Source organism: Neolamprologus multifasciatus, chromosome 18 (genome assembly GCF_963576455.1).
Source record: "Neolamprologus multifasciatus chromosome 18, fNeoMul1.2, whole genome shotgun sequence".
In the NCBI taxonomy this organism is placed as follows: domain Eukaryota; kingdom Metazoa; phylum Chordata; class Actinopteri; order Cichliformes; family Cichlidae; genus Neolamprologus; species Neolamprologus multifasciatus.
Window position 1 is genome coordinate 27,616,967 of NC_140456.1, and position 23,205 is coordinate 27,640,171.

The window sequence follows — 23,205 nt, forward strand, 5'->3', positions numbered from 1 at the left end:
ACTCGCACTAGCTCATCACCTCGGCGGAGAAGCTAGCAGCGGTCATACTGTCTCATTTCCCTCAATCTGCTCCCCTCGCTCACACCTCAGTCTGTGTCAGTCAGCCTCCCTGCCTCCCCGTCCCTAACCTCCTCTCTTGGCACCCTCATAAATGAATAATCACATCGCCTAGCAGAGCAGAAATGTTCCTTAATTGCGCCGACATCACCAGCTCTGTCTTTCACATGCACACATATCAAACACACGCACCATTAATGGGTGAAAGTGGACTCTGTGTGTGTGTGGAAGGTTTGTGGGAGGCGGGGGGACGCGTGGAGCTGCTGCTCGCGTGTCTTGCTGCTATGTGCCCTGTCAGTGTGGCTCAGTGTTAAAAGCATGTGTCCATGTCCTCTCTCGCCTCATTGTTTTCTTCCTCTACCATGTTCTCCCGGTGTAATGATTCGGATCAGATGCTGCTGTGTGGAATTAGGATCTCCCGCCCTCCTCCCCCTCACGCTCCGTCTCTCACACTGGCCCCTCTGGCTGACAGGCATCTCGTTAGTGCAGTATGTCTGTCAGTGAGGTTTGAGATTGAGCTGTGCCCCCGCACATCCCTGATGTGTCTCTCTCTCCCGCTCACACACACACACACAAAGTTGACGGCGGCTCTGAACGAGCCGGTCTCTCCGGCCTCAATAATGATCTGATGTCCCGAACTTTTAAGCTGCCACTTTAGTGGAAGAGTTATTTTTGTGCTACGCACCAAAGACAACATTTTTTTTTCCCTTTCTTTTTGCTTCTTTTAAGAATCGTTAACTCCCTTTTTCTCCTCTCGTGTCTTCCTCCTCTTCTCCTCCGTCAGGTGGAGATCAAGATGAAGAAGACGGAAGCCGTCAGATGGGAGAAGCTGGAGGGAGAAGGACACGAGTCCAGCGTCAAACACTTCAATCCAAGTCAGTCCGCAGCTTCGACATTTGCCCTCTTCCACCCCACCTCTCACCACCACCACCACCACCAGACTGTTCTCCTGTCTCTCTCCTTTTCTCCCTTCTTATTTCTCCCTCTCTCTGCAAAGATCAATATAAGCTCCTGTGTTTGTCTGTTCTGCACTAAAATGAGAGTGGGCAGTCGAGCCCTGCTGGAGTCTTTCATTAGTCTGACGGCGAAAGTAGGCAGTGAGAGGGAAAGGTATGACAGCGGAATATGACTCAGTATTTTAACCCACACATTCCTATTACTGACAGGATTAATTACTTATGTAAGTGTGTGTTTGAAGGGGAGTAAAAGTTAAGTGGGGAGCCAAACTATGTTGTTTTTTTCCCCTCCAGCTCATTCTCTAGGACATCTTGTTTATTAGCGCTCGCTTTTAAATTGGACTGCGGTTTCATTTAAACATCATATTTGACATTTTATTTTTATGGCACGGCATCTCAGTTTGTCCACACTTGGCCTGAATCTGTCTGCTGTGCATTTTGCTGCTGTATTTATGTAAATCTGCGTCTGGATTACATTTTCTGCTCTCCCCCCCCATCCCGCCATCTCTTGTTGGGATTATGGTGGGTGTATCGCATCCAGAAAAATATAGAAATCAAATCACAATGGGATTCTTCGCCATCTAAGTCGGACAATTCGGTGGCAAGGAGAGTGAAATTGGTTAGGAGCTGACAGTTGAGTCTGTGCGCTGTGATTGGATGATAAAAGTCAGCGTATTTAATTAAAAATGTTAATGAACATTTGAAGTGTTTTCACAAAAGCAGTGAGCTCTTTTTATTTTGGGCTCTGATGGAATTCAAAGATTTCTGCTCAATGACTCTGCGGTCTTTCTTCATCAGACCAGTACCCCACATCGTCCCACTACACCTACAAGTGGGACAAGTTGGTGGTGGAGATAAACGAGGAGGAGAAAAATGAGCAGGTGGAGGGAGACGCGGCACTCAACAAGCTCTTCCAGCAGATCTACTCGGATGGTTCAGACGAGGTCAAACGAGCCATGAACAAGTCCTTTGTGAGTATTATGTTTAACTTGCGTTACGCGTGTTTCACACTGAAAACAGTCGTACACGTGCTCGTTCGCAAAAACGATCTCTTCTCAGTTCTAAAAGGAAAGGTTTAATTTTCCTTCCTCACCGCATAACAGAGGTCAATAAGTTTAATCTTTGTAACCTGAGCAGCCCACGTCTCACGTTACACTTTTCATCGATCCGATCTGTTAGCTGCTGCCACAGGACATCATATTTACAGGCTTTTGCAGTCTAATGTGTTATGTTTGCACACATTAATACAGGTAAAAACCTGTTTTAATGTGTGCTGTTATTTGCATAATTTAATGATAATTTATTATTTTGAATCAGAATTGAAGTCATGAAGAGAACAGAAAAACATTTTTTTTTTTTGCACTTTTCTTTCTTTTAATTAAAAAAAGTTATTTTAAACACTTTCCACTGACCGACAACAACACAGAGCTCTGGTCTCTGGAAGCAGTTGAAGGAAATTAAGAGTTTATGCTAGCTGACAGCTCTGGGACGGCTTAACTAACCCAGACTAGATGTAAAGTTGGCCAATTAGCAAATAACATATCAGGTCCTTTGAAGAAAAAAAAAATTGTTTGAATATTTCAATGTTGTTGCTGTAGATCCTTAACTGATCATTTGGCATTACTGGGGTATTGTTTCTGTTTTTAAAGAAAGCCAGTGATCTACCACATTGGTTCGAGTCCGTGTATAGACTCGCTCAGCTCTGTTAGGTTTTGGAAAGACAATGGCCCAAAATTGTAATTGGCAGGTCAGATGTTTGGCCCCCAAAAAAAGCAAAATCATTAATTAGAACTGACCAAGACAATTATAAATTTGACTTTTGGCCCCTCAAATAAACTTTTGTTGTTGACTGTTAGTTTTCTAGCATGCCTAATTGACAGCAACCCACAGACTTACACAAATGTCTAATTGCAGCAACAATTATCAGAATAAGTTCCAGATTTTAAAAAATGCTCTCATTTTCTTTAGTTAAAGCTTTAGCGGTGCTATGAAAATGCAAAGCTCCATCAGTAATTATTTACACAATTCTCATTATATTGAGTGAACACACACACACACACACACTGGGTTGATTGATGCAGCAGGAACAGATTGTCTCGTTAATGAGCGTGTATTAAAGTGTAATGAAGGAAGTGTGTATGATTGCAGCCAAATGTTGATGGATGAAGGCGTGGATGGGCATTCATTAACGATATGATCTCATGATGCTGGAGAAAAAAGTATTTACTGTCATTTCCAGCATACAGCCTGAAGCCAGCGGTGCTTCGGTGTGATCAGTTGTCATTTCTGCATTTAGCTTAAACATCTTAAACACGAGTTCTTGTTACGAAACATCAGAACAATGAAAAGTTAAACGGTTACCAGTCACCTTGTACTTCAGCTCTGCTGCGGTGGACTTACCTGAGGCTCACTAGGAGAGAGAAAGTGTTGCATAACTGCTACTGAAAACCTGTGACTTCTCCTCTTTGTGCAGATGGAGTCAGCTGGTACGGTCCTGACCACCAACTGGGGAGATGTAGCCAACAAGAAAGTGGAAGTGAAACCGCCCGATGATGCAGAGTATAAGAAGTTCTGAGCATCCCCTACTTCTCCATCACTCCCCCCCCCCCCCCCCCCCCCCACCCCCCACCTCAGTTCATCATCTTTCTTGACATCTGTCCATCTGAGCTACAGCGGGATTCGTCGTCGCCGCCCTGCAGCCTGCATGGCTGGCCACTGCTTCGCCTCTTCTTCGTGTTTGTCACTAAGAGCCAAGCATTCCCACCATCACCCAAGCAAACTACATATGGCCTCTTCTCTGCGATATATGTTCGGTTAATTAAGATGATCTGTTGAAAGGATTGATCAACATTACCTGATTTCTTTTAAAGGCCAATGAACTCAAAAGGGAACTGAGATCAGGCTTAAAATTGACGCGCTTCACTTCAACTTCCCGCCGCCCCTCCTAATCACTCACAGCCTTTATATTTGGGAGCCTTCTATGACTTTGCAATATTAGTACTTGTATAAAAAAGTTGCTAAAACATATGTGAACACTACCTTTAAACCAACTGATTGTGTTTCACAGATCATGCTTTTTTTGTTTTCCTCCTCTTTTTTGCACTCTGTAAAAACAACAGTCCTCTGCAAAACAACTTATCTGGAAAGTGTGCGACATGTCTGGCTCGCCACCGGTCTCTCTCTCTCTCTGTGGGATTCAAGCTTCGGTATAAATAAAAGATTTGGCTCACAAACTTTGCCCCGTGTTTTATGGTTTCTTGTCTCCCGGAAACTGTTTTCGAGCAGCTCGGAAAAGTCTCGCTCAAACACAAAAACGGCAATACATTACAACAGGGATCTGTGCTCTGTGATTATGTGCTGGGAGCGATGAAATGTGGTATTACTGATATGAGCTCAGGCAGTTGAGATACGGTTGACAGCTTGAGGATATGGTTTATGTATTGCGGGTTTCGATTGGTATCGAGTGGAGGAGCTCGGAGCTGCAGGTGAGGATGCGGCCCTGAGGTGGAGCGGTGATTTACAGAGGGGAGATGTGAGGGGAGCGGGCGCCTCCCCTGTCCTCCTATCGCATATATGCGGCAGCCGAAACTGTGAGGGGGCGTCCTGCCGAGGCAAGAGAGCATTAATATGGATCAGCCTCCTAACCACATCATCAAGCCTCTCACACTGAGTTAAGTGTTAAATTCATCACACATCGTTTCATCTCTCGTGACGATCAAACGCCCATTTGTGACTCTGGATGGAACTCTTAGCTTTGTAACACTTTTTTACACACACACACACACACACTCCTTCGCTATCCCTGACACACACACAAATACACCGCCCCCATCCTTACCCCCTACCCCCGCCCGAGGCAGCTCCGTGACATCAAAAGGAGCTAAGCGCTTTGCATCGTGGGTAAGATCTGGGAGCGTGACGGCTACAGAGTCTTTAGTCTCATTAAAGAGTTCTAGAGCTGCAGCTCTCACATGAAAGAACTCTGGAAACTTCTTTCTGCTCATCCCTTTGGAGCAGCTGCCAGACGTGACACTTCTCAAAACTGTTTTTGAGCGGAAAAGAGAAGAGGGTGATCCCGAGTAAACTCGCCGATGTGAACGCCGTGTATTTACAAACGGGCTACAAAGTCATTTGGTCAATTAGAGAAGGAAGAGAGGACGCCTTTAATGTTTACTTAAAAAAAAAAAAAGTTTATTCAGTGATATTGCACTTTGAGATCACTTCTTCAATGCTTTACATGGAGATGAAAGTTTCTGAGGCTATGCGTGCAGTACATTGTTTTAATGAGAGCTTCTCATGAAGGCGAAAGAGAGATAAAGGGCTGGAAAACATGCGTTTAAGATGCGAGTTAAGACTGCTATTATTGGCTGAAGGCACATTTATTTACAGAAAGCAAAAAATGAATGAAAAAGGCTGCTTATCAGCTCTAAAAATACAAGCTCACCTTGCTTTTCCTAAATGCGGGTAGTTGTACATGCTTCCTTTTTATGTGGTGTAGAGCTGCACATCATAAGCTGTGTGATCTTGATGGAAATCAAGAGTATGGTGTGTGTGTGTGAGATCATGACTGCCCTAGATTCTTTACCATGCATTGATAATGTGTGGTCACAGCAACCTGCTGAGGATGAGAAGCCACCATCTTCCTTTTCTAAACTTTATCCTTCTCCTATCTCTCCTCCCCCATCCCTCCTGCACTCTACCATCTCTCACGTGGGCGGGGAGGCTCACACCAGACCCAGGATGCGTGCCACCCACCAGTTGCAGGGCATGATAACTCGACAGGCCACCCTGCAGCCCCTGTAGTGGTAGGGCCACGGGTGGAAGCCTTGGAGAGGCTCGCAGATCCTCTGACAGTGGGTGTAGCCGCGGCGGCACTCTCTGCAGCACACGCCCTCGTGGTCCAGCCTGGGGTCGATGTTCATGTCCTGCTCGCCCTCGAGGCCTCTCTGAGAGGAGGGAGAAGAGAGGAGAGCGGTCAGAGTGAGGCGTTCTTCGGCAGGGCGGCAAAAGCTCGTTTCAAACCAATTAAAAATGGATTTCCGACAGGCTGTGATAGGGGAGGAGGGGATGTTGTCAGATGTGGGTTTTTGTTGTCAAATATTTTCTTTTTTCAGAAACGGCGCTTGCTGTTTACCCCCTTCTGTGGTTGTCAGGAGTGGGTTTGGTGGGGTTGGGGTGGAGGATTAGGGAAAAAAGAAAGTGGGGCCTGTAATGAAGGGGTGAGGATGCATGTGTGTATGCATGGGACTCTGTGTGTGCTTAGCAGGGGCAAAGGGGCTGCTGAAGAGGAGGAGGTGGTGGGATGTTGTGGAATTATTCATACAGCCTCAATGCTGAAAGGAATGCTTTGGACAGCCACACACAGAAAACCGCACGCACAGACTACACGCCCACGCATACACTCAGATTTGCAGTGACAATCCGGGCCCCTCCACCGTGACCCCGGCATCTGCTGCCGCTCGCACAGCTGTGAGAATCCCTCGCTGGGAAAGGCGTCTCAGGTAGGCCTCGGATCTGATCGGACAGCTGCGACGCCGCGGCCCAACGTAAACGCAAGAGAAGAAGAAAGTCACGTTTGTGTGTGTGACTCACCTGATAGGGGTTCTCAGGGTTGAACTCCGCTTCCACGTCCTCCTCCACCTCCTGACCTGCGGCTCCGGCTGCCTGGCGGCGCTGACGGGGGGCAGCCCTCCTCTTCCGCTGGCCGCCTGCACACATCACACTCTCAGTATCTGACAGCAGACCAAATCTAGGAGCAGAATGGCACTAATGTGGCACACAGCCGTTTCTCAGGCAGCATTTTTGAAGTCCGCAGCTGAAGCAGAAGGAAAATTGTGTTTTGAGAACTTTTGACCTCTCAGCACGCTAAGAATTCTACACTCAGCAGCTCAGAAACTTCAAAAGGATTTCTGCCTTTCTTTCTTTATAGCCTGTTTTTCTCTCTCTCTCTGTAGCTTAAACAGCTGCGATGTTAAATGAGAATGCTTGAGACTGTTTGACCCATATTCTCTTTGGGTTTTTTTGTAAAAACAAGAAAAAATGACTGTTTTCTTGTCTTTTTCAAAAAAAAATCCATACCACTGAAAAATCTGTTTGCTTACTACTCGAGAAGGTGGGACGGAGCCAGAAGATTGGCAGGTCGCCGCACAAGTCCTTGATCTTGTTGCTGAGGAAACCAGAGTCCGAGAGGGGTGTTTCAGCTGCTACCCAGATCAGATCATCGTCAAACTTGGCCGGAATCACTTCATCCTCCTTTTGTGGGTGGGAAAAGCAGATGACACTGATATGCAAGTAAAAATCTTTCAAAACACACACACACACGGCTGCCAAAGGTGTAACTTGTTATGCTTTAAACAGTCCACACTCTCTGCATCCTGCCCAAGTCTAATCTGAATTAATGCTGCGCTGTTAGTGCTTTTATGTGAACATAAAACAGAGTAGTAAAAAGGGAGCCCTTGAGGCTTTAGTGTACACATTTCCCTTTTGCGCTGACGTCTCGCTGTACACACAGTGTCAGAACTCATCAGCTTCTGAAGAGGAGAGACTGGATGTCCTAAATTTGCAGGTTTCTGCAGATAAACTAATGAGGTTTGCAGAGGAGACACTGAATAAACATACATACTCTGTATCCACAGCCTGCAGGTAAGGAGGGGCAGGTGAGGCACGGGTGGGGGTGGGGTGGAGGCGGCTCTGTGGGGATGAATTTGCCCAGAGGCGTTTGTTCCTGAGGGCTGCGCTGCACTAGCCACAGACATGTTTATGGACTGTTATCCTCCAACCTTTTAGAAGTGCTGCTCTGTGTGTGTGTGTTTGTGTGTGTGTGTGTGTGTGTGTGTGTGTGTGTGTGTGTGTGTGTGTGTGTGTGTGTGTTTTCTGTCTCAGCTCAAATGATTTGCTGGAGGGACAAATAAAAGCGGGGGTCCTTCTTCACTGTTCGACTGACTGATAAGAGTTTATCTGACCCACTCTCTCTCTGGAAGGAGATGTGTGTGTGTGTGCTTATCTAACCCATATTTGCCATCACTCTAAATTATAGCAAATGACCAGCCCACGGCAACCATTATAACAACATCTCCATGTCTCCAAATGCATGCACACAAACACGCACACGCACACACGCACATACACACATACACAACGTCCAAATAATCATTTATGAGGCAAAGAGAGGCAATAACGCAAACGCGCACAAAAGCGCAAACGTGAAATAAATGATCGTTTATGAGGCAGATAGAGGCAATAAGAGCAGCCCTGCGTGATAATTAATTGTGTTTGTGCACGCCAGTGTGCGCGTGCACAGGCGAGCGTGTATGAGCCGCGTGCTCACGAGAGCAATTTGGTTGATGTGGATTTATGTGGATGTGAGGCTTATGCAGAACTAAATGATTTTAATTATCAGACAGCCTCAATTGAACAATCACAAGCTGTGGCACTGGTGATTACAATCCTCATATTGAGTGAAGACCTGCTGGGTTTATTTCGAAATCTTAATAGAGTCCAAGTTATATGATGGGAAGCCACACACAAAAGTCGCATATGTGGCTTGGAGAGCGCTTCACCATTTTAGCATCAGATCAAATGAACACAGCGTGCTAAACAGAGATACTTTATGAGAGCTTTTTATAGTGTAACTGGTGACATCAGTAATAATCTTTGCTTTGCCTGATTTGAACCGATTCAAAGCAGGCTGAGTGAGAAGGCAGTTAAAGCGCTTGAGAATAAAGTGTTGTATGAGTATGTGTGAAAAGGGAAATGTTGCTTGTACTGAAAAGTGCTTTGAGTAATTTGAAATATTGCTTTAGCATATTATCCCGTAAAATGTTTCTTATTTTAGCTGTCATGTTTTAAGTAAGTAAAAATAATGCAGATCATTTCAAGAACCAAAGGGGCAAATTTGTTTGCTCCTGTCTGATAAAACAGTGTGCTAACTGTAAGTCTGCTCGAGCAGTGCTACTTTAAGTTAAATGCTAAAACGCTTGACACCCTCCGTACGACACAGTAAAGTTTTGCAACTTTAATATTAGTAGCGTTAGCTTAACATTTTCCCCATCTATCATTTACTAATTAGTGTACTGTTTTGTATGCTAATTACTTTCCTATAACTAAGCAATGCTATTAATTTGACAACATTTTTACACAAATGTTGGTGACACTGAAATTCAGACTCAGTGACGGTGTTTTTTGGAGAAGTGAGCGAAAAAGCTATAACTGCTGACCCTGTGGGGGACCTCAGGATTGCTGCTGTATTTTGTGGTTGCTCATATAACAGAGGAGCTCTCAAATTTACAAGGAACAAAGAAAGCCCTCGTAATGTTTACACTAGCTTTCACTGCTTTGGCTTTTTGCTCAGTTGACTGTAACAGCTGATTCAAAATATTTCTCCATACCTGACCACTAGCTTGCCTGCTATTTGGCTAAGCTACACACCACAGCACGATGTATCTGTGATTAAACTAGACATGTCGTTTTATCACAAACTAGCATGATATGTCACAACTGTGATGGCTCAAGGATGAAGTGAGAGCAACAAAATGTGTTGTTGTTTATATATGCAGTTTCTGTTTGTTTGGTTTTTTGTCAATGATTCAGGCTAATCTTATGATATTTCAGATTATATCGATATTTAAATCACCAGGGGCGATCGTGGCTCAAGAGTTGGAAGTTCGCCTTGTAATCGGAAGGTTGCTGGTTCGAGCCCCGGCTTGGACAGTCTCGGGCGTTGTGTCCTTGGGCAAGACACTTCACCCGTTGCCTACTGGTGGTGGTCAGAGGGCCCGGTAGATGACTAGATGTGTAAAGCGCTATATAAATATAGGCCATTTACTCTTTGAGAACTTGAAACCTCACTCATCTCAGGGCATGATTTAAAATTTGCAACAGTCCTCCAAAGAAAAACTTGGAGATTACTGAAGGTCATAAAGGTGAGGCCATAATTTCATGGGAAAACTGGAGTTGCAATACAGTAGCATGGACCAGCACACGACACTGCCTGACTATTTGAATGAAGGAAGAGAGAGGAGCTTTTGTTTGTAAAGGAAAAATAATTCACTCTAATTTAAATTATTATTTGAAAAAAAAGCAAGTCCAAAGTGACCGCTGACATCTGGAAAATACGGAGGCATAACTAAACACAAATTCTTCAGCGTTTCAGTTTAAGGTAGGCCTGTACTGAGGAAAAAAGTGCTGTTGGTAACAAAACATACAGCATAAAATCAACCCACCAGCTCAAACGTCATCGATTCCTTGTTCAGAGCCTCCACGTCTGGTAGATGAGCTTTCACCTGTGTCTTGATGTAACACTTCTCTCCTGCTGAAAACCGGATCCCTGTGATTCCCTGGATAAAGAATTTGAAAAACCAGGGAATGGAGGGACACAAATTAAAAGATGTACACTACACCTCCTAACTTAACTTCTGGGGACATTAACCTATTTCCCCCCTTGACAGTCTGAAGGTTTCCATCACAAACATATCACAAATAAAATCTGTCAGGTTTTGATTGAATTTATGGCAGTCATAAATGTGAGCACTCTCTCAGATTGAGAAAATACAATCACAGGGGACACTGTGATTAAAAAGGTCAAAATTTTAATACATAAAAGGCTAAAACTGCTGCTTCACTAGTCTGATTGGCCTGGTTGGGGCACTTTAATTAAAGGTCAAAAACCACCAGTCTGAACGTAATGAAAATTGGAGGGACAAGTGCATCTCGACACTGATTGCCCCTGAGGGGATACTCGCCTGCTTGTTGTTAATTTCTGCTCCGTGATAATGAGCTGATGGCTTCGACCAGTCTGATCGACTTTTCCTCTGATGCTTTAAACAGCCTCTTGATACACATTAACATATATATATATTTTTCATGTGGTTACATTGACCTGAACTCACAATCTCAAAGTCATGGACCTCCACGGCCTCGTCTGCTCCGCTGCCGGTGCTGAATCTCTCCATGTTATTGGCAGTGTCGATCTCCATTGAACCTTCTTCCACTTTGCCATTGATGCTCATGCTGTAGTGGACATTGTAGACCTACACACACACACACACACAAGCTTTTCTGACTGGCATGTAAGGTATGAAAGTCCTGAGACTCACCCCACCCCAGGCATTCGCTCTTTCACTCTCCCTCCGTCTCTAATCTTACCCTGTGACTTCTCCTCGCACATACCACCTCATTTTTTTCCTTCTCAAATGCTCATCAGAAGAATAGTACCCTCACAGCTCCCCAGTAATGTAATTACCCGCCTACAGAGCCTCTCCATCATGCGTTAATAACATTTTCTAACTTCTTACTGGGAGAAAAACACACTCAGAAAGCAAAATTTGGCCTCTCATTTCTTACACCTCTTGCCCCTGGAGCATCAGCTGGACCCTGAAAACTCTCCCACAACCCCACCCCTCATTCCAACCCAGCCAAGGGTCCTCTATATACACCACCCGCACACACACAGGCACACAACGCCTCCATTCACCAAGCTCTGCCTCAGACTGTACCATGAAATGGGAGTGTTTCATTTACATTTTTACTGTTTGCCTACACTGCAAAAATAGCCCATCTTGAAGAAGTGCTTTAGTCTGCAGAGACTTTTTTAATTTAAACAAGTTTAAAAAGAAGAAGAAGGAGAAGGAGAAAAAACTACCAGTGATGACTACGTTTCACTTGTTCCTAATTTCAAACAGCTTGTTTCAACAATGTCTTCAGTTAAGGGATGTTAGTTTTATAGAGTGTGGGAGCTGTTTTTTTCTTTGGTAGCAGGGACTAAATGGGTGTTTGGTGGCTGTGCATGGATAAAAGAGGGAATGGTCTTTGGAGCCTGTGCTGCACCCAGTCCCTAGTAATATATAAAGATCTGATGAATACCTAAATAGATCTTGGAATATGCAAATAAAAAAGTAGATTCTGAGCTGGAATGCTCCATATATTCACTTGCATGTTAACTACATTTGAATAATAACTTTTAGGTAGTTTAAGATCATATTTTCATACAGTTTAAAAGTTGATATGATATATATATATATATATATATATATATATATATATATATATAACAGCAGTAAAGTATCACTCTTACATGGTTTTCATTGTTGTTCCAGAAGTAGAAGGCTCCGACGGCTCCCAGCAGAAGCAGGAGGGCTCCGGTTATGAGCACCGCGACCCCGGCCTTCAGTAGGCGGCCGGTGGCGGCGGGTTTGACCGCCAAGGCGGAGTACGCCTAAGGTGAAAAAACAAGCAACACTCTAAAAATGAGAGCATGGTACAACAGCACAGCTAACTCTTGATAACACAGCGTTACGGCTGTGCAGCAGTTAGGTGGATTCAAAGTTATCTATCCAGCTTTTGGTCTTGAACACGCATACACACATGTCTGGTTTGCTATGTTTGTGGGGACATTCCATTGACATAATGCTTTCCTTAGCTGCTTGCCCTAATCCTAACCATTAAAAATGAATGCCTTACCCTAAACCTAAACATGACCTAATTGTAACCCTGACACTAAAACCACATTTTGAGTGTGAATAATGCCTTCAACCCCATGAAAACCTGGATTTTTGTCCCACCACAGTTGTCGGTCCCCACCAGTATAATAGATTTCAGATTGTGGTCCCCACCAACATAGTAAGAACCCGTACACACACAAACACACGTAGGACAGCCTGCATCATGGAGCAGAGAGGCGGGCCGGGTACAACTCACCGGAGGCATGAACTGATGCAGGTCCTCGGGTCCCGCCAAGGCAATCGGTACTTTCTCTGAGTTCTCAGCCATGACTGAAGCCAAACACCTGAGGAGACCCCAGTCCACTCTCTCTCTCTCTCCTCTCTCTCTCAGGGGAGGGGGAGGATAGACACTCCTCAGTCACGCAGGCACTCAAGTCCACTTTTCTGTTGCTGTCGTGCTGAAGGTTTCCTGACTTTACAGATAATACTAAAACTTCGCGCTGATGACCATCACATGCAGTAACCTCTTATGAGCCAGTTTTATACCTTCTGTCAAAAAAAAAAAAATGAATGATTTTTCCCCCTCTTTGAAGTTCGTATAGGCTGCTCATGCAACTTGCATGAGTTTGATATGACTTTGTGACAACCTCAGACCGTGAAATCTATTTGGCAGGACGAGGGAAGGATAGGGTTGTCTCCCCGTATCACCGTACCCTCCTCCCTCTCGCTGCTTTTCAAAGCTCTACAGACTGTTTCGGGGTCAAAGGTGACTCTGGCGGAATGTCGCATGGATTTTTTTTTTCTTTCCCACCCTGGAGACGGTGTATTTACATGGCACTGTGCAAAGGCAGCAGCTTGTTGGACAGATTCCCATCGCATTTTCCCCCGTCTGCGTCCAGGGCTGTGGTTGCTGTTATTAAAAAAGAAAAAAAAAGGAAAAAAAAAAAAAAACAGCCCCGAATCCATGAATGATAATGATGGGATTACGTAAGGGGCGCACGGTGCGCATTTGGCAGATCGACAAAAAACATCGTGACAGGATAACAGGAAAGCTTTCCCCCACAAGGACTTCATGTACTTTGACAAAAAAAGAAAAGGAAGGAAAAAGCACAGGTGCTCTTGGATTCCTGTGTGCACCGTCAAACTTATTCTTAGGCTCCTCTGATGTATGGAATCTCAGAAGACAAACAACAGACGCGCTTTTACGCGTGGCCCTTGTCAGTATGAGCCTCACACATAAGCGCGCTCTCCAGGTTTTAATGATTTATATAAAGGAAACCTGAACATATCTTTAATTCATGTGTGCTATCAGCATGCAGGTCCCGTGAAAATAAATGTAGTTATTAAGTGCCTGAAAGAGTGCACAGACTAACGATGGAGGTCTTTGCTCGATATGCATGAGAGTGATTTGCTCAAAAAGAAAAAAAAAAACCTTGGCGTCTGTTCTGGCATCTCACCAGCGAAAATCGTATTCACAGAGGGGGGGAAAAACTTAACTGACCTTCTTCAGCGGGTTGCAAGGACAGAGGCTCACTACCGCAATAACAGCGACACCTATTGGTTTTTACAAGACTGATGCTCCTGCAAAAAAACAAAACCCAACGCTTCCCCCCACCAAAAAACAATGATCCTGCTCGCCCTCATTACCAATCAACTCAGTCTTTTCAGAACAATTTAAAGTTTATTTCCTTTCAGCGTATTGTGATGATAAAAAAGACTTTACAGTTATTTAATTATTGCATTCAAGTCCGTTTCTTTATGTGGTTGTCAACTTGATACATTATTGGTCACCAGCCCTCCATGAAACCAGATATTGGGGCCATTTCGTTTTAAATAGCAAGCATGCATAAAGATTGATAATTACAATTCATATGTACACATCTTTTGCTTCATTATACTTTCATTATAAAAATAAAAATCTCTCAATGTACAAATCTTGCATATTATACACATCCAGTCCAGCAAGTTGTCACAAAGTGATTGGATGGACTTCAAAGGTGGCTTTTACATTAAAACAAATGAAATTTTGGGACATCAACGTGTGCACACTCTCCACAGCAAATAGTTACATTGTTCTCATTGTCAGTTAATCATAAATTAAAAGTCTGAACACACTATACAGTTCCTTGCAAGTGAGCTTAGGGCTGTGTGTGTCTATTTTAGTCATCGTTGTTGGGACAGTGTGTTGGGGTCGGGGTGTAAACGGGGATGCTTATATCGCTGATCTCTTGCACCCTCACAGGTCTGGGTGGAGTGACCAGAACGTAGTCGTACTCCCTGTGCAGCACCTTCTCGTACACGCTCTGCAGACCCACAGTTTTGGGGATGTGGGCCTGGTAGTAGTTGTCCCTGCGGTGAGGATCCCGGGGCAGAGAGGCCGTTTTGGAAAGACTGCTGAAGGAAGAGAGGGTCGGGGCTGGAGATGGGGCTGCGTTGGCTCTCACTGCTGAGGGGCTCCAGCAGCGATCTGAGTGACCCAGGACCTTACACTCATTGGTGCAAGCCCACAAAGCTGGATGAGAGGAGGGTAAGAAGGTGGGGTTAGATTAGGTGCACACCACCTAGCTCACATCTCATCTGATGATAATTTGAGCTTGAGTTAATTTTGTTGCTCTTACCATTTTGGCCACCCATGGGAGGAACTGCTGCCCCTTCTTTCTTCAGGCCAGTGTCTCCACTCACATCACTGTCACTGTCATTGAAGTCACTGTCCCCTTTGCCACTGTCTTTGCCACTGAAGGCTGGGTCCCTGGCAGAGATGGTGGTGTAAGAGTTGCCCTTCCAGATGGTGATGGGCCTCACCGCCTCTTTGCCATTCCCATACCCGGGTAGAGTAGAGTAGCCCTGCAGGAGAGGGGGGGATAGAAAAACAGAGGTTAGTGTCTGCTTGTTGTGTGCAACCTCCTCCTCCCCACCCTCACCCAGCACGCTTGTCCCAAAGGTGCATCTCACCTCGTGTTTATTTCCCCGGAGCTTGCTGTTGTTGTCTGAGTCATACACGCAGGGCACTTCGCTGCCGTCCTCCGAGGCCGAGCACATGTCGCTGCCCCCAGGGTGAGCCGAGGTGAACGCCCCTGGCTGGCTGCTGTACGACTGTCCGTCAAAACCCGCCTCTCCCCCGGCTCCGTGGAGAGGCAGGAGCGGGTTGTCCACCACGTGGCTCCTACCCCGCTCCAGAGCGCCCTTCTCCCCGTACGAGTCGCTGTCATCTCCGCTCTTGTCCCGCTTACGCCGGTTGCAGGTGGTGGCGATGAGGATGATGGCGAGCAGCAGGAGAGTGCAGCTCCCCGCGAGGACAACGATAATCACCACCGACAGGTCCCACTGAGCGTGCACCTCCTCCCCGCCGCCCGGCTGGTACACGGTTCTGTCGCTCGGCGGGGAGCCCGCGATGATGAGGAAGTGGAGCGTGGCTGTGGAGGTGAGTGCGGGCCTCCCGTTGTCACTCACCGTGACGGTCACGCTCAGGGTTTCGTCCACGTTTTGGCTCAGCACCTGGTTCAGGTAGATCTCCCCTGTGGCTTTGTTAACGGAGAACACGGAGGGCTCGCCGGTGGCCAGCCCGTAGGACAGCTCCGCGTTCACGCCCTCGTCTGCGTCCCGAGCCTCCACGCGGGTGATGACGTAGCCGCTCGGTGAGTCCCGGGGCAGGAGGACTTCAGCGGAGCCGTTGTTGAGCGCCGGCTGAGTGATATACGGCGCGTTATCGTTCTGGTCCACTATCCTAACGTACACGCTCGCGCTGCCGGACAGCGGCGGGGAGCCGGCGTCGCTGGCCGTGATTCGGAGCTCCAGCTGCTTCATAACTTCATAGTTGAAGCTCCGGAGCGCGTAAAGCGAACCGCTGGCAGGGTCTAGAGACACAAAGGTGGAAATGGGGGAGCCCATGAAATAAGTGTCCGCCAGTTTATAAGTGACCTTCCCGTTTGACCCCATGTCGACGTCCCGCGCCACTACTGTGGTGATGTATGCGCCGGGCGCGTTGTTCTCCACGACCGACACTTCGTACACAGGCTTGCTAAACACCGGCGCGTTGTCGTTCTCATCCGTGAGTCTGATGGTGTACTGAGTGATGGTCCTGAAGGGAGGGGAGCCCAAATCCTCCGCCACCACTGTGAGGTTATACTCGGGGATTTTCTCACGGTCCAGCGGGCTGGTGCTCACAATCATGAAGCTGTCCTCGTACGCCTGCTGCAGTCGGAAGTGATCGTGTCCGTACAGCGTGCAGTGCACCTGCCCGTTAGCGCCCGAGTCTCTGTCCGAGGTGCTGACCAGAGCCACGAAACTCTCTCTGGCTGCCGCCTCGGTTATGTACGCTATTCCCGCCGTGATGGACGTCATCGGGGTGATTGAGATCTCCGGCGCGTTGTCGTTAACGTCCTGCACCTGCACGACAATTTTGCAGATGGCCGGGCTCGGGTTCGGACCCAGGTCAGTGGCCTGGACGTCAAACTCGTACGTGGTCTTACTTTCAAAGTCAACCGGGCTCTCCAGAGTGAGCCGCCCGCTTTTTCTGTCCACTCTGAAGAGTTGTCGTATTTCCGGGGGCACCTGGTGACCGAACCCGTACACCACCTCACCATTCAGCCCTTCGTCCGGGTCCTCGGCGTTCAGGTCCAGCAAGAGGGTGCCCACCGGCGCGTCCTCGGGAAGGTCCACGGAGAAGCTGCTCCTGTCGAACACCGGGCTGTTGTCGTTGTAGTCTTTCACCTTGATGTTTATGCGCGTCGTTCCGCTGCGGGACGGGTTGCCGCCGTCCATGGCGACCAGCTCCAGCGCGTAAGAAGCCTGCGTCTCCCGGTCCAGCTCCTTCATGAGCACCAGCTCCGCATATTTAACCCCGTCGGCCCTGCTGAGCACGTCGATCGAAAAGTGGCTGTTAACAGAGATCTGGTAGCTTTGGATGTAGTTTGTCCCAACATCCTCATCCACGGCAAAGTCCAGGGGGATCCGGGTGCCCACCGCTGTGTTCTCGGAGATCTCCAGACTCGACTCTTTCCGGGGAAACTCGGGAGAGTTGTCGTTGATGTCCTTGACCTCCACCTCGACGTGAATGAGCTTGAACTGCTCTTTGGAGAAGCTGACCACGTCGAAAGCGATGAGGCAGTGCAGGGTGTGTTTGCAGATCCGTTCTCTGTCTATCCTCTCTCCGATGGTCAGCTGCCCGTCGCTCTCTCTCAGACGGATGAAAGACGAGTTGAACTGTTTCATCATCCTGAAACTGTTCCTGGAAGAAGAGGCAGAGGAGGAAGTGTCCTTGGCTAAGTTTCCAATCACCGTCCCCGGTGCGTCTTCCTCAAATGTCTGATATTTCACCGTCTTTCCGTGCGTGACAGCAGCCAGGCTTATCAGAGAGGCGCACACTAGCACCAACAGCCCGTTCCACCCTGTTTCTCCCATCTTCGCACCTTCTCTCCTAAATATTCTGAAATTCAGCAGAGCGTCCTCACTCAGTCCAATTCAAAGTTTAAACCAAACGCACCTGAGAAAAAAACAAAAACAAGAGTTCTTCCCGCCCTCTAATCAACTCTCCGGGGTTGTTTTTTCAGATAAAGCCCGCAATAAATATTCCATATGTCTTTCAATGCGCACTCTGGATGCGCTCCGCTCTCTCTCTCGACTGGAGGTGTGCTGTTCTCTCAGCGCAAGAGGGCTGCAGTGTCTGCAGGAGGGTTTATACGGCGAGGCATGCAAATGAGCCTCACTGTGACCAATCCGGGCTTTGAGTTAGAGGGGAAAAAAAGAGGGGGGACTTCAGAAAGACCTCTATACCCTGTTTAGAGATTCCTGGACTGTGCGGAGAAACTTGGCTCCCAATATGTGGGCTAAACGCGGGGCTTGATTTAATACTGCTATAGTTTCCTTTGCTTGTTTATATTCCTGGGGCTGTTAAATGAGTCTGCGCACCGACACGCGGGGAGGGGGGCCACGGAGATGCGCAGTGTCCCTGAGCTAGAGGACAAAGCATTTGAATAGGAGTGTCTGCTCGGGATGCTTTACCTCTACAAGCCTTATTTCAGTATGAACGGATTTATGTTCAAACGCTGTTTGCTCGGATCATCAGGCACGCGTGTCCTGTGTCAGTGTGGAAGCAGCCACTGGTGGTGGTGGTGGGGAGGGGAACTGCCCCAGTGACCTCTCCATCTCTGATACAGTACAATAACTTAACACATGCAGGAAACATGACACCGTTTGTTCTGTGTTGGCACTGAGGGGCTCAGACGGATAGAGAGGATTTCACGTAGTTTACTTTTGATAGACTCATTATGCTGACACAGCTCAGCGTGCCGAATGACTCAAAAAGAAACGTGGCTTAACTGAAAGTAAGAGACTCGTTTTTTTTTCTTTTTTGGGCTCCTTTTTTTAAATTCTCATTAATAAATTCCTTAAATTTCCTCTGCCCTATGTTCACTCATCCCCCCCTGTGTGTTGTAATCCAGTAATTGTTTTCCTATCAGATCATATTTGAGGCGGGAAACGGACTATATCCACTGAAGCATCGATTTTTATTCTAAATTTGTCTCAGGTCGGATCTTCTCACGAGATGTCTTGTACGAGAGAGCGGGGGATTTTTTTTTTTTTTAAATTAAAGCCAGTGTAACGTCCCAATTTAACATACGACTCTCTTTGGCCTCGGCTGCCAGAACAGAGAGGCGCAGGTGAGGACGACACACACACACACACACACACACACACACACACACACACACACACACACACACACACACACACACACACACACACACACCCGTTACAAATGGGATTTGGCTGTAAACGCGGGGGGGATTTATCAGGATTTCAATAGTGAGATTATATCAAAGGTCCATGAAGCCCTCGTTAGTAGCGGTGGGATAATGGCATGGCAGGGCCCTCCCTTTTGCAGGCGTCCATGCCGGTATTGTGGCCCCCTGAGCCGGTTGTGGGGACCCTAACCCCCTGCAACCTCCACACAGCCCTCGCCTAACTGCAGCATAATGAGGCAAAGCCACATGTAGCCTTTGTACCCTCCCCTCCACCCCCCTTTCCCCACGACTCCTTTCATTACATGGAGATGGGAGATGAATTGCCCTGGACATCAGGGTCCCTTCTATTAAAATACATTTAGAGAGAGGGACCGGGCCCCGTCACGGATCTTTAAGGGGATTTTCTCATTCTCGCCCACTGGACTCACTTTCCCTCTCTCTCGCTTCTCTTTTCTCCTCATTCACCCTCCTACTCCTCCTCCTCTCCCCCTCACGGCCTTTTCAGTGGCAACACTTGCCTTGCAGTGGAAGCTAATATCACTTGGCATGTTCTATAAAGAACCCATCTGCCACAGAAAGTCAAATAGAAGACCCTGAATGGACAACATCCAGTCAAGCAGCTTGCAGAGTTAGACACAGTCAGGCCTGTCCTAAAAAGATAAGCGCACATCACTCTGTGATTGATGAATTACTGCAAAGCTACATGGCTGTTACAGAAATATTGGTAACCCTTTCCATCGGCACCAACAACACCCAGGATGTGCTAAATCCTTTGACTGCATGAACCCTCGGGGACAGATCAGACTCTATAAAAAGGTCCTGGACAAAATTATGCATTCACTTTTTTGTGTAATAAGTGCATAATCAACCTTTCTAACTACCATAAAAAGGTTTTATTCAAAGCTTTATAACTCATATTGTTCCAGTTTCTATATTGTAAAGGTTCTTTATAGATGACAAACATCCTGAACCTTCACAGAACATTAGGGACATTTTGCAAATTACTTCCCTATTAGTTCCCTATGCAATTTTAAGAAGGCATTGCAGCTATGTTCAGTGTTGGGGAGTAACGGAATACATGTACCGCCGTTACGTATTTAAAATACAAAATATGAGTAACTGTATTCCGTTACAGTTACCGTTTAAAAAGGTGGTATTTAGAATACAGTTACTTTGTTGAAATAAATGGATTACACGGCGGTACTTCCTGTTTCATATTGTGGCGGGTCAGGTTCTGTTGTTCCAGGCGGCAGCGTTACGGTTGCCATGGTTACAGGGCGACGCTCTCTCTCTGCGTGTTTCCTGGGTGAGAGAGCGCCTGTTGTTGTTGTTGTGCTAAGCTAACAGGCAGAATGCTACAGGTATAGCTCTAAAGAATGTAGCATCATGGGCAGTGTAGTCCCGTGCTGCAGGGAGAATGGACTGCCTTACCCGTTATGTGTCTGTGAGCGAGGGAGGGAGAAAAGGAAAAGTACAAAGCTGTCATCGAGCAAAAACGGGAGCTGGAAGCATGTAAATATAATAATAACCACTGCAGCCAAGAAGAGTGCCTGACAAGCCCAGTTGTAAGTAAGCTATTAAGACTCGACTGTACACCGTGTTCGTGTTTTCCTCTGAAACAATAAGTTCTGTTGGAGCAGCCTTTCAACGCCTCTCTCTGTCTCTGCTAGCAAAGTTGACCCAGACAACAAAGTAAAGCTAGTTTTCAGCTACGAGCCCGACACGAACCCACCGTATTAGTCAGAGGTCCCTTTACTACGGTTCGGAGCCGCGGACCTTCAGTAACAGTAATAAATCACAGCAATTGTACATTCATGTAGTTGTAAACAGCATGATAATATATTAAGTAATCCAAAGTATTCAGAATACGTTACTCTCATTGAGTAACGTAACAGAATACGTTACAGAATACATTTTGGGGCATGTATTCTGTAATCTGTAATGGAATACATTTTAAAAGTAACCTTCCCAACACTGGCTATGTTACTTTCCCATTAATGACACTATCAAGATCATATGATTGTAGGACAATACGTTTTGTTTTATTTTGTAGTTACGGTGGAATAGGTAACATTCAGGATGCTTAGAGTACCACTTCACTGATAAGAATATTATGTTGAGGAAGTAATAAGAATGCCGGTATATGAGTTTAAGTTTGTCACGTGATAAGGAGCCCTTTATGAAGATGTTCCAGTTTGGTTGTGTCACGCTTACACTGCAGCATTACACAGAGCACATGTGGGACATTCAGATAAGATTCCCATATTTTCCTCTGTTAGTTGCAGGGAACACAGGGATGCTCGACAACTTATTAAAAGAACTTCTGTGGGTTTTCGAACCGCGATAACTCCCTCATGTACATTTATGCATAACACACAGGACATGTAAACTTAAAATATGACTGCACTATGCTGTTGTCCTCAAAGGAATTCCAGCAGTACTTGGGGTTGACTCCAGTAAATTCTACAAGACATGCTGTGTAAGTAAATACAAATAACAACAGTTTAGTCTGCATTTCTTGAAAGATCCTATCCCACAAACTTAGTTTAGAAGTTGAAGTGAAGTGAAATTTATTTTCTGCCCAAATTATTCTGGCGATGAAAGTTATACAGATACCATGTAATTAAAATAAATATTGACTTCGTTTTACATCTAGAGTGAAGGCTTTCAGAATGAAAAGTGGCCATGTTTGCATAGTTTTTAAAATTTGCTTTCATGGAATTATTGTGTGTTTGGTGGCAATCAGGGTTATCAAGGCTGACGAGCAGGAAATTGAATGTTACCTCGGGGGATATTGGGGAGGGAGCCTGTGTTAGTGTGTGAGTTTGACCTCAATAAACAGTTTGGGTATGTGCAGCTGTATGTTCTGGAAACTTGGCGGAAGAGAGGAGCTGAGCTATCAGCTGATCACTACATTGTGGTGGGTTGGATGAGGTTGTGGGGGGATGAGAACGGGCTGGCTGCATATTCCTGGCACACCTAAACATATAGTGAGGGTGGACTGGGGCGGCCCCAGTTCAGGAGATCTTCAACTCCCAGTTTGAGGAATGGGACACTGAGTTAGAATGGACAATGGTCTGCACCTCCATAGCTGAGGTTGCTACAAGGAGCTCCGGGTGCAAGGTGGTTGGTGCCTGTTGTGATGGTAAGCCCAGAAGAGAGCCATCAATCTGAAATCTGAAGAAGGAGTCTTATTGGGCTTGGTTAGCCATCAGGTGTTGGCCTCCAGCTTGCAATGGAGAAGTTCACAGCCAAGTTTGAAGCGGTGGGAATGAGAATCAACACCTTAAAATCTATAGCCATGGTCCTCAGCTGGAAAATGGTGTAGTGCCTACTCTGGGACAGGAACGAGTTGCTGCCCTGGAGGAGTTTAGGTATCTCAGGGTCTTGTTCATGAGTGAGTGAGAAGCGGAGCAAGAGATCGACAGATGATTGGTGCAGTCATGTGGACGCTCTACTGGTACGTCGTGGTGAAGAGAGAGCTGAGTTGAACTACGTCCCTACCCTCACCTGAGTCATGAGCGTTGGGTTAGTGACTGAAAGAACGAGATTGCAGATGTTTAGGCTACTGCCCCTGTGACCCAACTGCAGATAAGTGGAAGAAAATGGATGGATGGTATAATTGTTTATGTCACATTTACAATATTTTTGGGCAGCAGTAATGCAGCTTGATTGTCTATTTTGAAGTCTGTTCTATAGCAAATGCAGAAAAAAATGTTTTAAGAAGGACAAATATAAAGAATCCAAAGAATATGACTGTTTCCTTGCAGGACACCAGGAGAGATGAGTGCTCTGTCACAGATGGTGTGGTCAGTAAAGATGGTCACCTGCAGGTTCAAGGTCTTTGCATCTCCAACACACATCAACAGCCATGGAGGCTGTGACAATATTAAAGACTTTCATCATGCAATTGCTTTTGGATGACCTGCATCTATCACAGTAATGCCAAGACTGGTAGCAAACCATCTTTAAAATATTACAACATACGAAGCTTCTGTGTTTAAATTCAAA

General features: G+C 46.3%; 3 protein-coding genes across 5 annotated transcripts in view; 1 reads left to right on the plus strand and 2 right to left on the minus strand.

The window, feature by feature from the left end:
• sugt1 (SGT1 homolog, MIS12 kinetochore complex assembly cochaperone) overlaps positions 1-4,861 on the plus strand; it is a 31,221-nt gene extending 26,360 nt beyond the window's left edge. Inside the window, exons 11-13 of one of the 3 annotated variants that reach the window (XM_085141142.1) lie at positions 842-932; positions 1,812-1,984; positions 3,487-4,858. In XM_085141142.1, the coding sequence (XP_084997268.1) occupies positions 842-932; positions 1,812-1,984; positions 3,487-3,588 (366 nt within the window). In that variant the 3' untranslated portion in view covers positions 3,589-4,858. Of the gene's footprint in view, positions 1-841; positions 933-1,811; positions 1,985-3,486 lie in introns of all 3 variants that reach the window. The other 2 variants (XM_085141144.1, XM_085141143.1) reach the window with 2 other exon arrangements.
• A 329-nt stretch (positions 4,862-5,190) lies between these two features.
• On the minus strand, positions 5,191-13,304 carry LOC146498194 (leukocyte cell-derived chemotaxin 1-like). The gene is made up of 7 exons (XM_085141145.1): positions 12,708-13,304; positions 12,085-12,225; positions 10,901-11,041; positions 10,235-10,348; positions 7,115-7,265; positions 6,606-6,721; positions 5,191-5,959 (listed from the first exon to the last, which is right to left on the minus strand). The coding sequence occupies exons 1-7, from the start codon at positions 12,777-12,779 to the stop codon at positions 5,738-5,740; spliced, it is 957 nt and encodes a 318-aa protein (XP_084997271.1). The 5' UTR covers positions 12,780-13,304; the 3' UTR covers positions 5,191-5,737.
• Positions 13,305-14,112: 808 nt separating this feature from the next.
• Positions 14,113-18,308, minus strand: LOC146498195 (protocadherin-8-like). Its single transcript, XM_085141141.1, has 3 exons — positions 15,404-18,308; positions 15,070-15,295; positions 14,113-14,963 (listed from the first exon to the last, which is right to left on the minus strand). The coding sequence occupies exons 1-3, from the start codon at positions 17,849-17,851 to the stop codon at positions 14,611-14,613; spliced, it is 3,027 nt and encodes a 1,008-aa protein (XP_084997267.1). The 5' UTR covers positions 17,852-18,308; the 3' UTR covers positions 14,113-14,610.
• Positions 18,309-23,205: the final 4,897 nt, after the last annotated feature.

Excerpts from the sequence above, each read along its gene's own strand:
- LOC146498194 (XM_085141145.1), bottom strand. The coding sequence starts at position 12,779 with ATGGCTGAGAACTCAGAGAAAGTACCGATTGCCTTGGCGGGACCCGAG. Across the intron at positions 10,349-10,900 it reads AGGTCCATGACTTTGAGATT|GGAATCACAGGGATCCGGTT; the intron begins GTGAGTTCAGGT and ends TTCTTTATCCAG. Across the intron at positions 5,960-6,605 it reads ACCCTGAGAACCCCTATCAG|AGAGGCCTCGAGGGCGAGCA; the intron begins GTGAGTCACACA and ends CCCTCCTCTCAG.
- LOC146498195 (XM_085141141.1), bottom strand. The coding sequence starts at position 17,851 with ATGGGAGAAACAGGGTGGAACGGGCTGTTGGTGCTAGTGTGCGCCTCT. Across the intron at positions 15,296-15,403 it reads TCCGGGGAAATAAACACGAG|GGCTACTCTACTCTACCCGG; the intron begins GTGAGATGCACC and ends CCTCTCCTGCAG. Across the intron at positions 14,964-15,069 it reads TCCCATGGGTGGCCAAAATG|CTTTGTGGGCTTGCACCAAT; the intron begins GTAAGAGCAACA and ends CCTCTCATCCAG.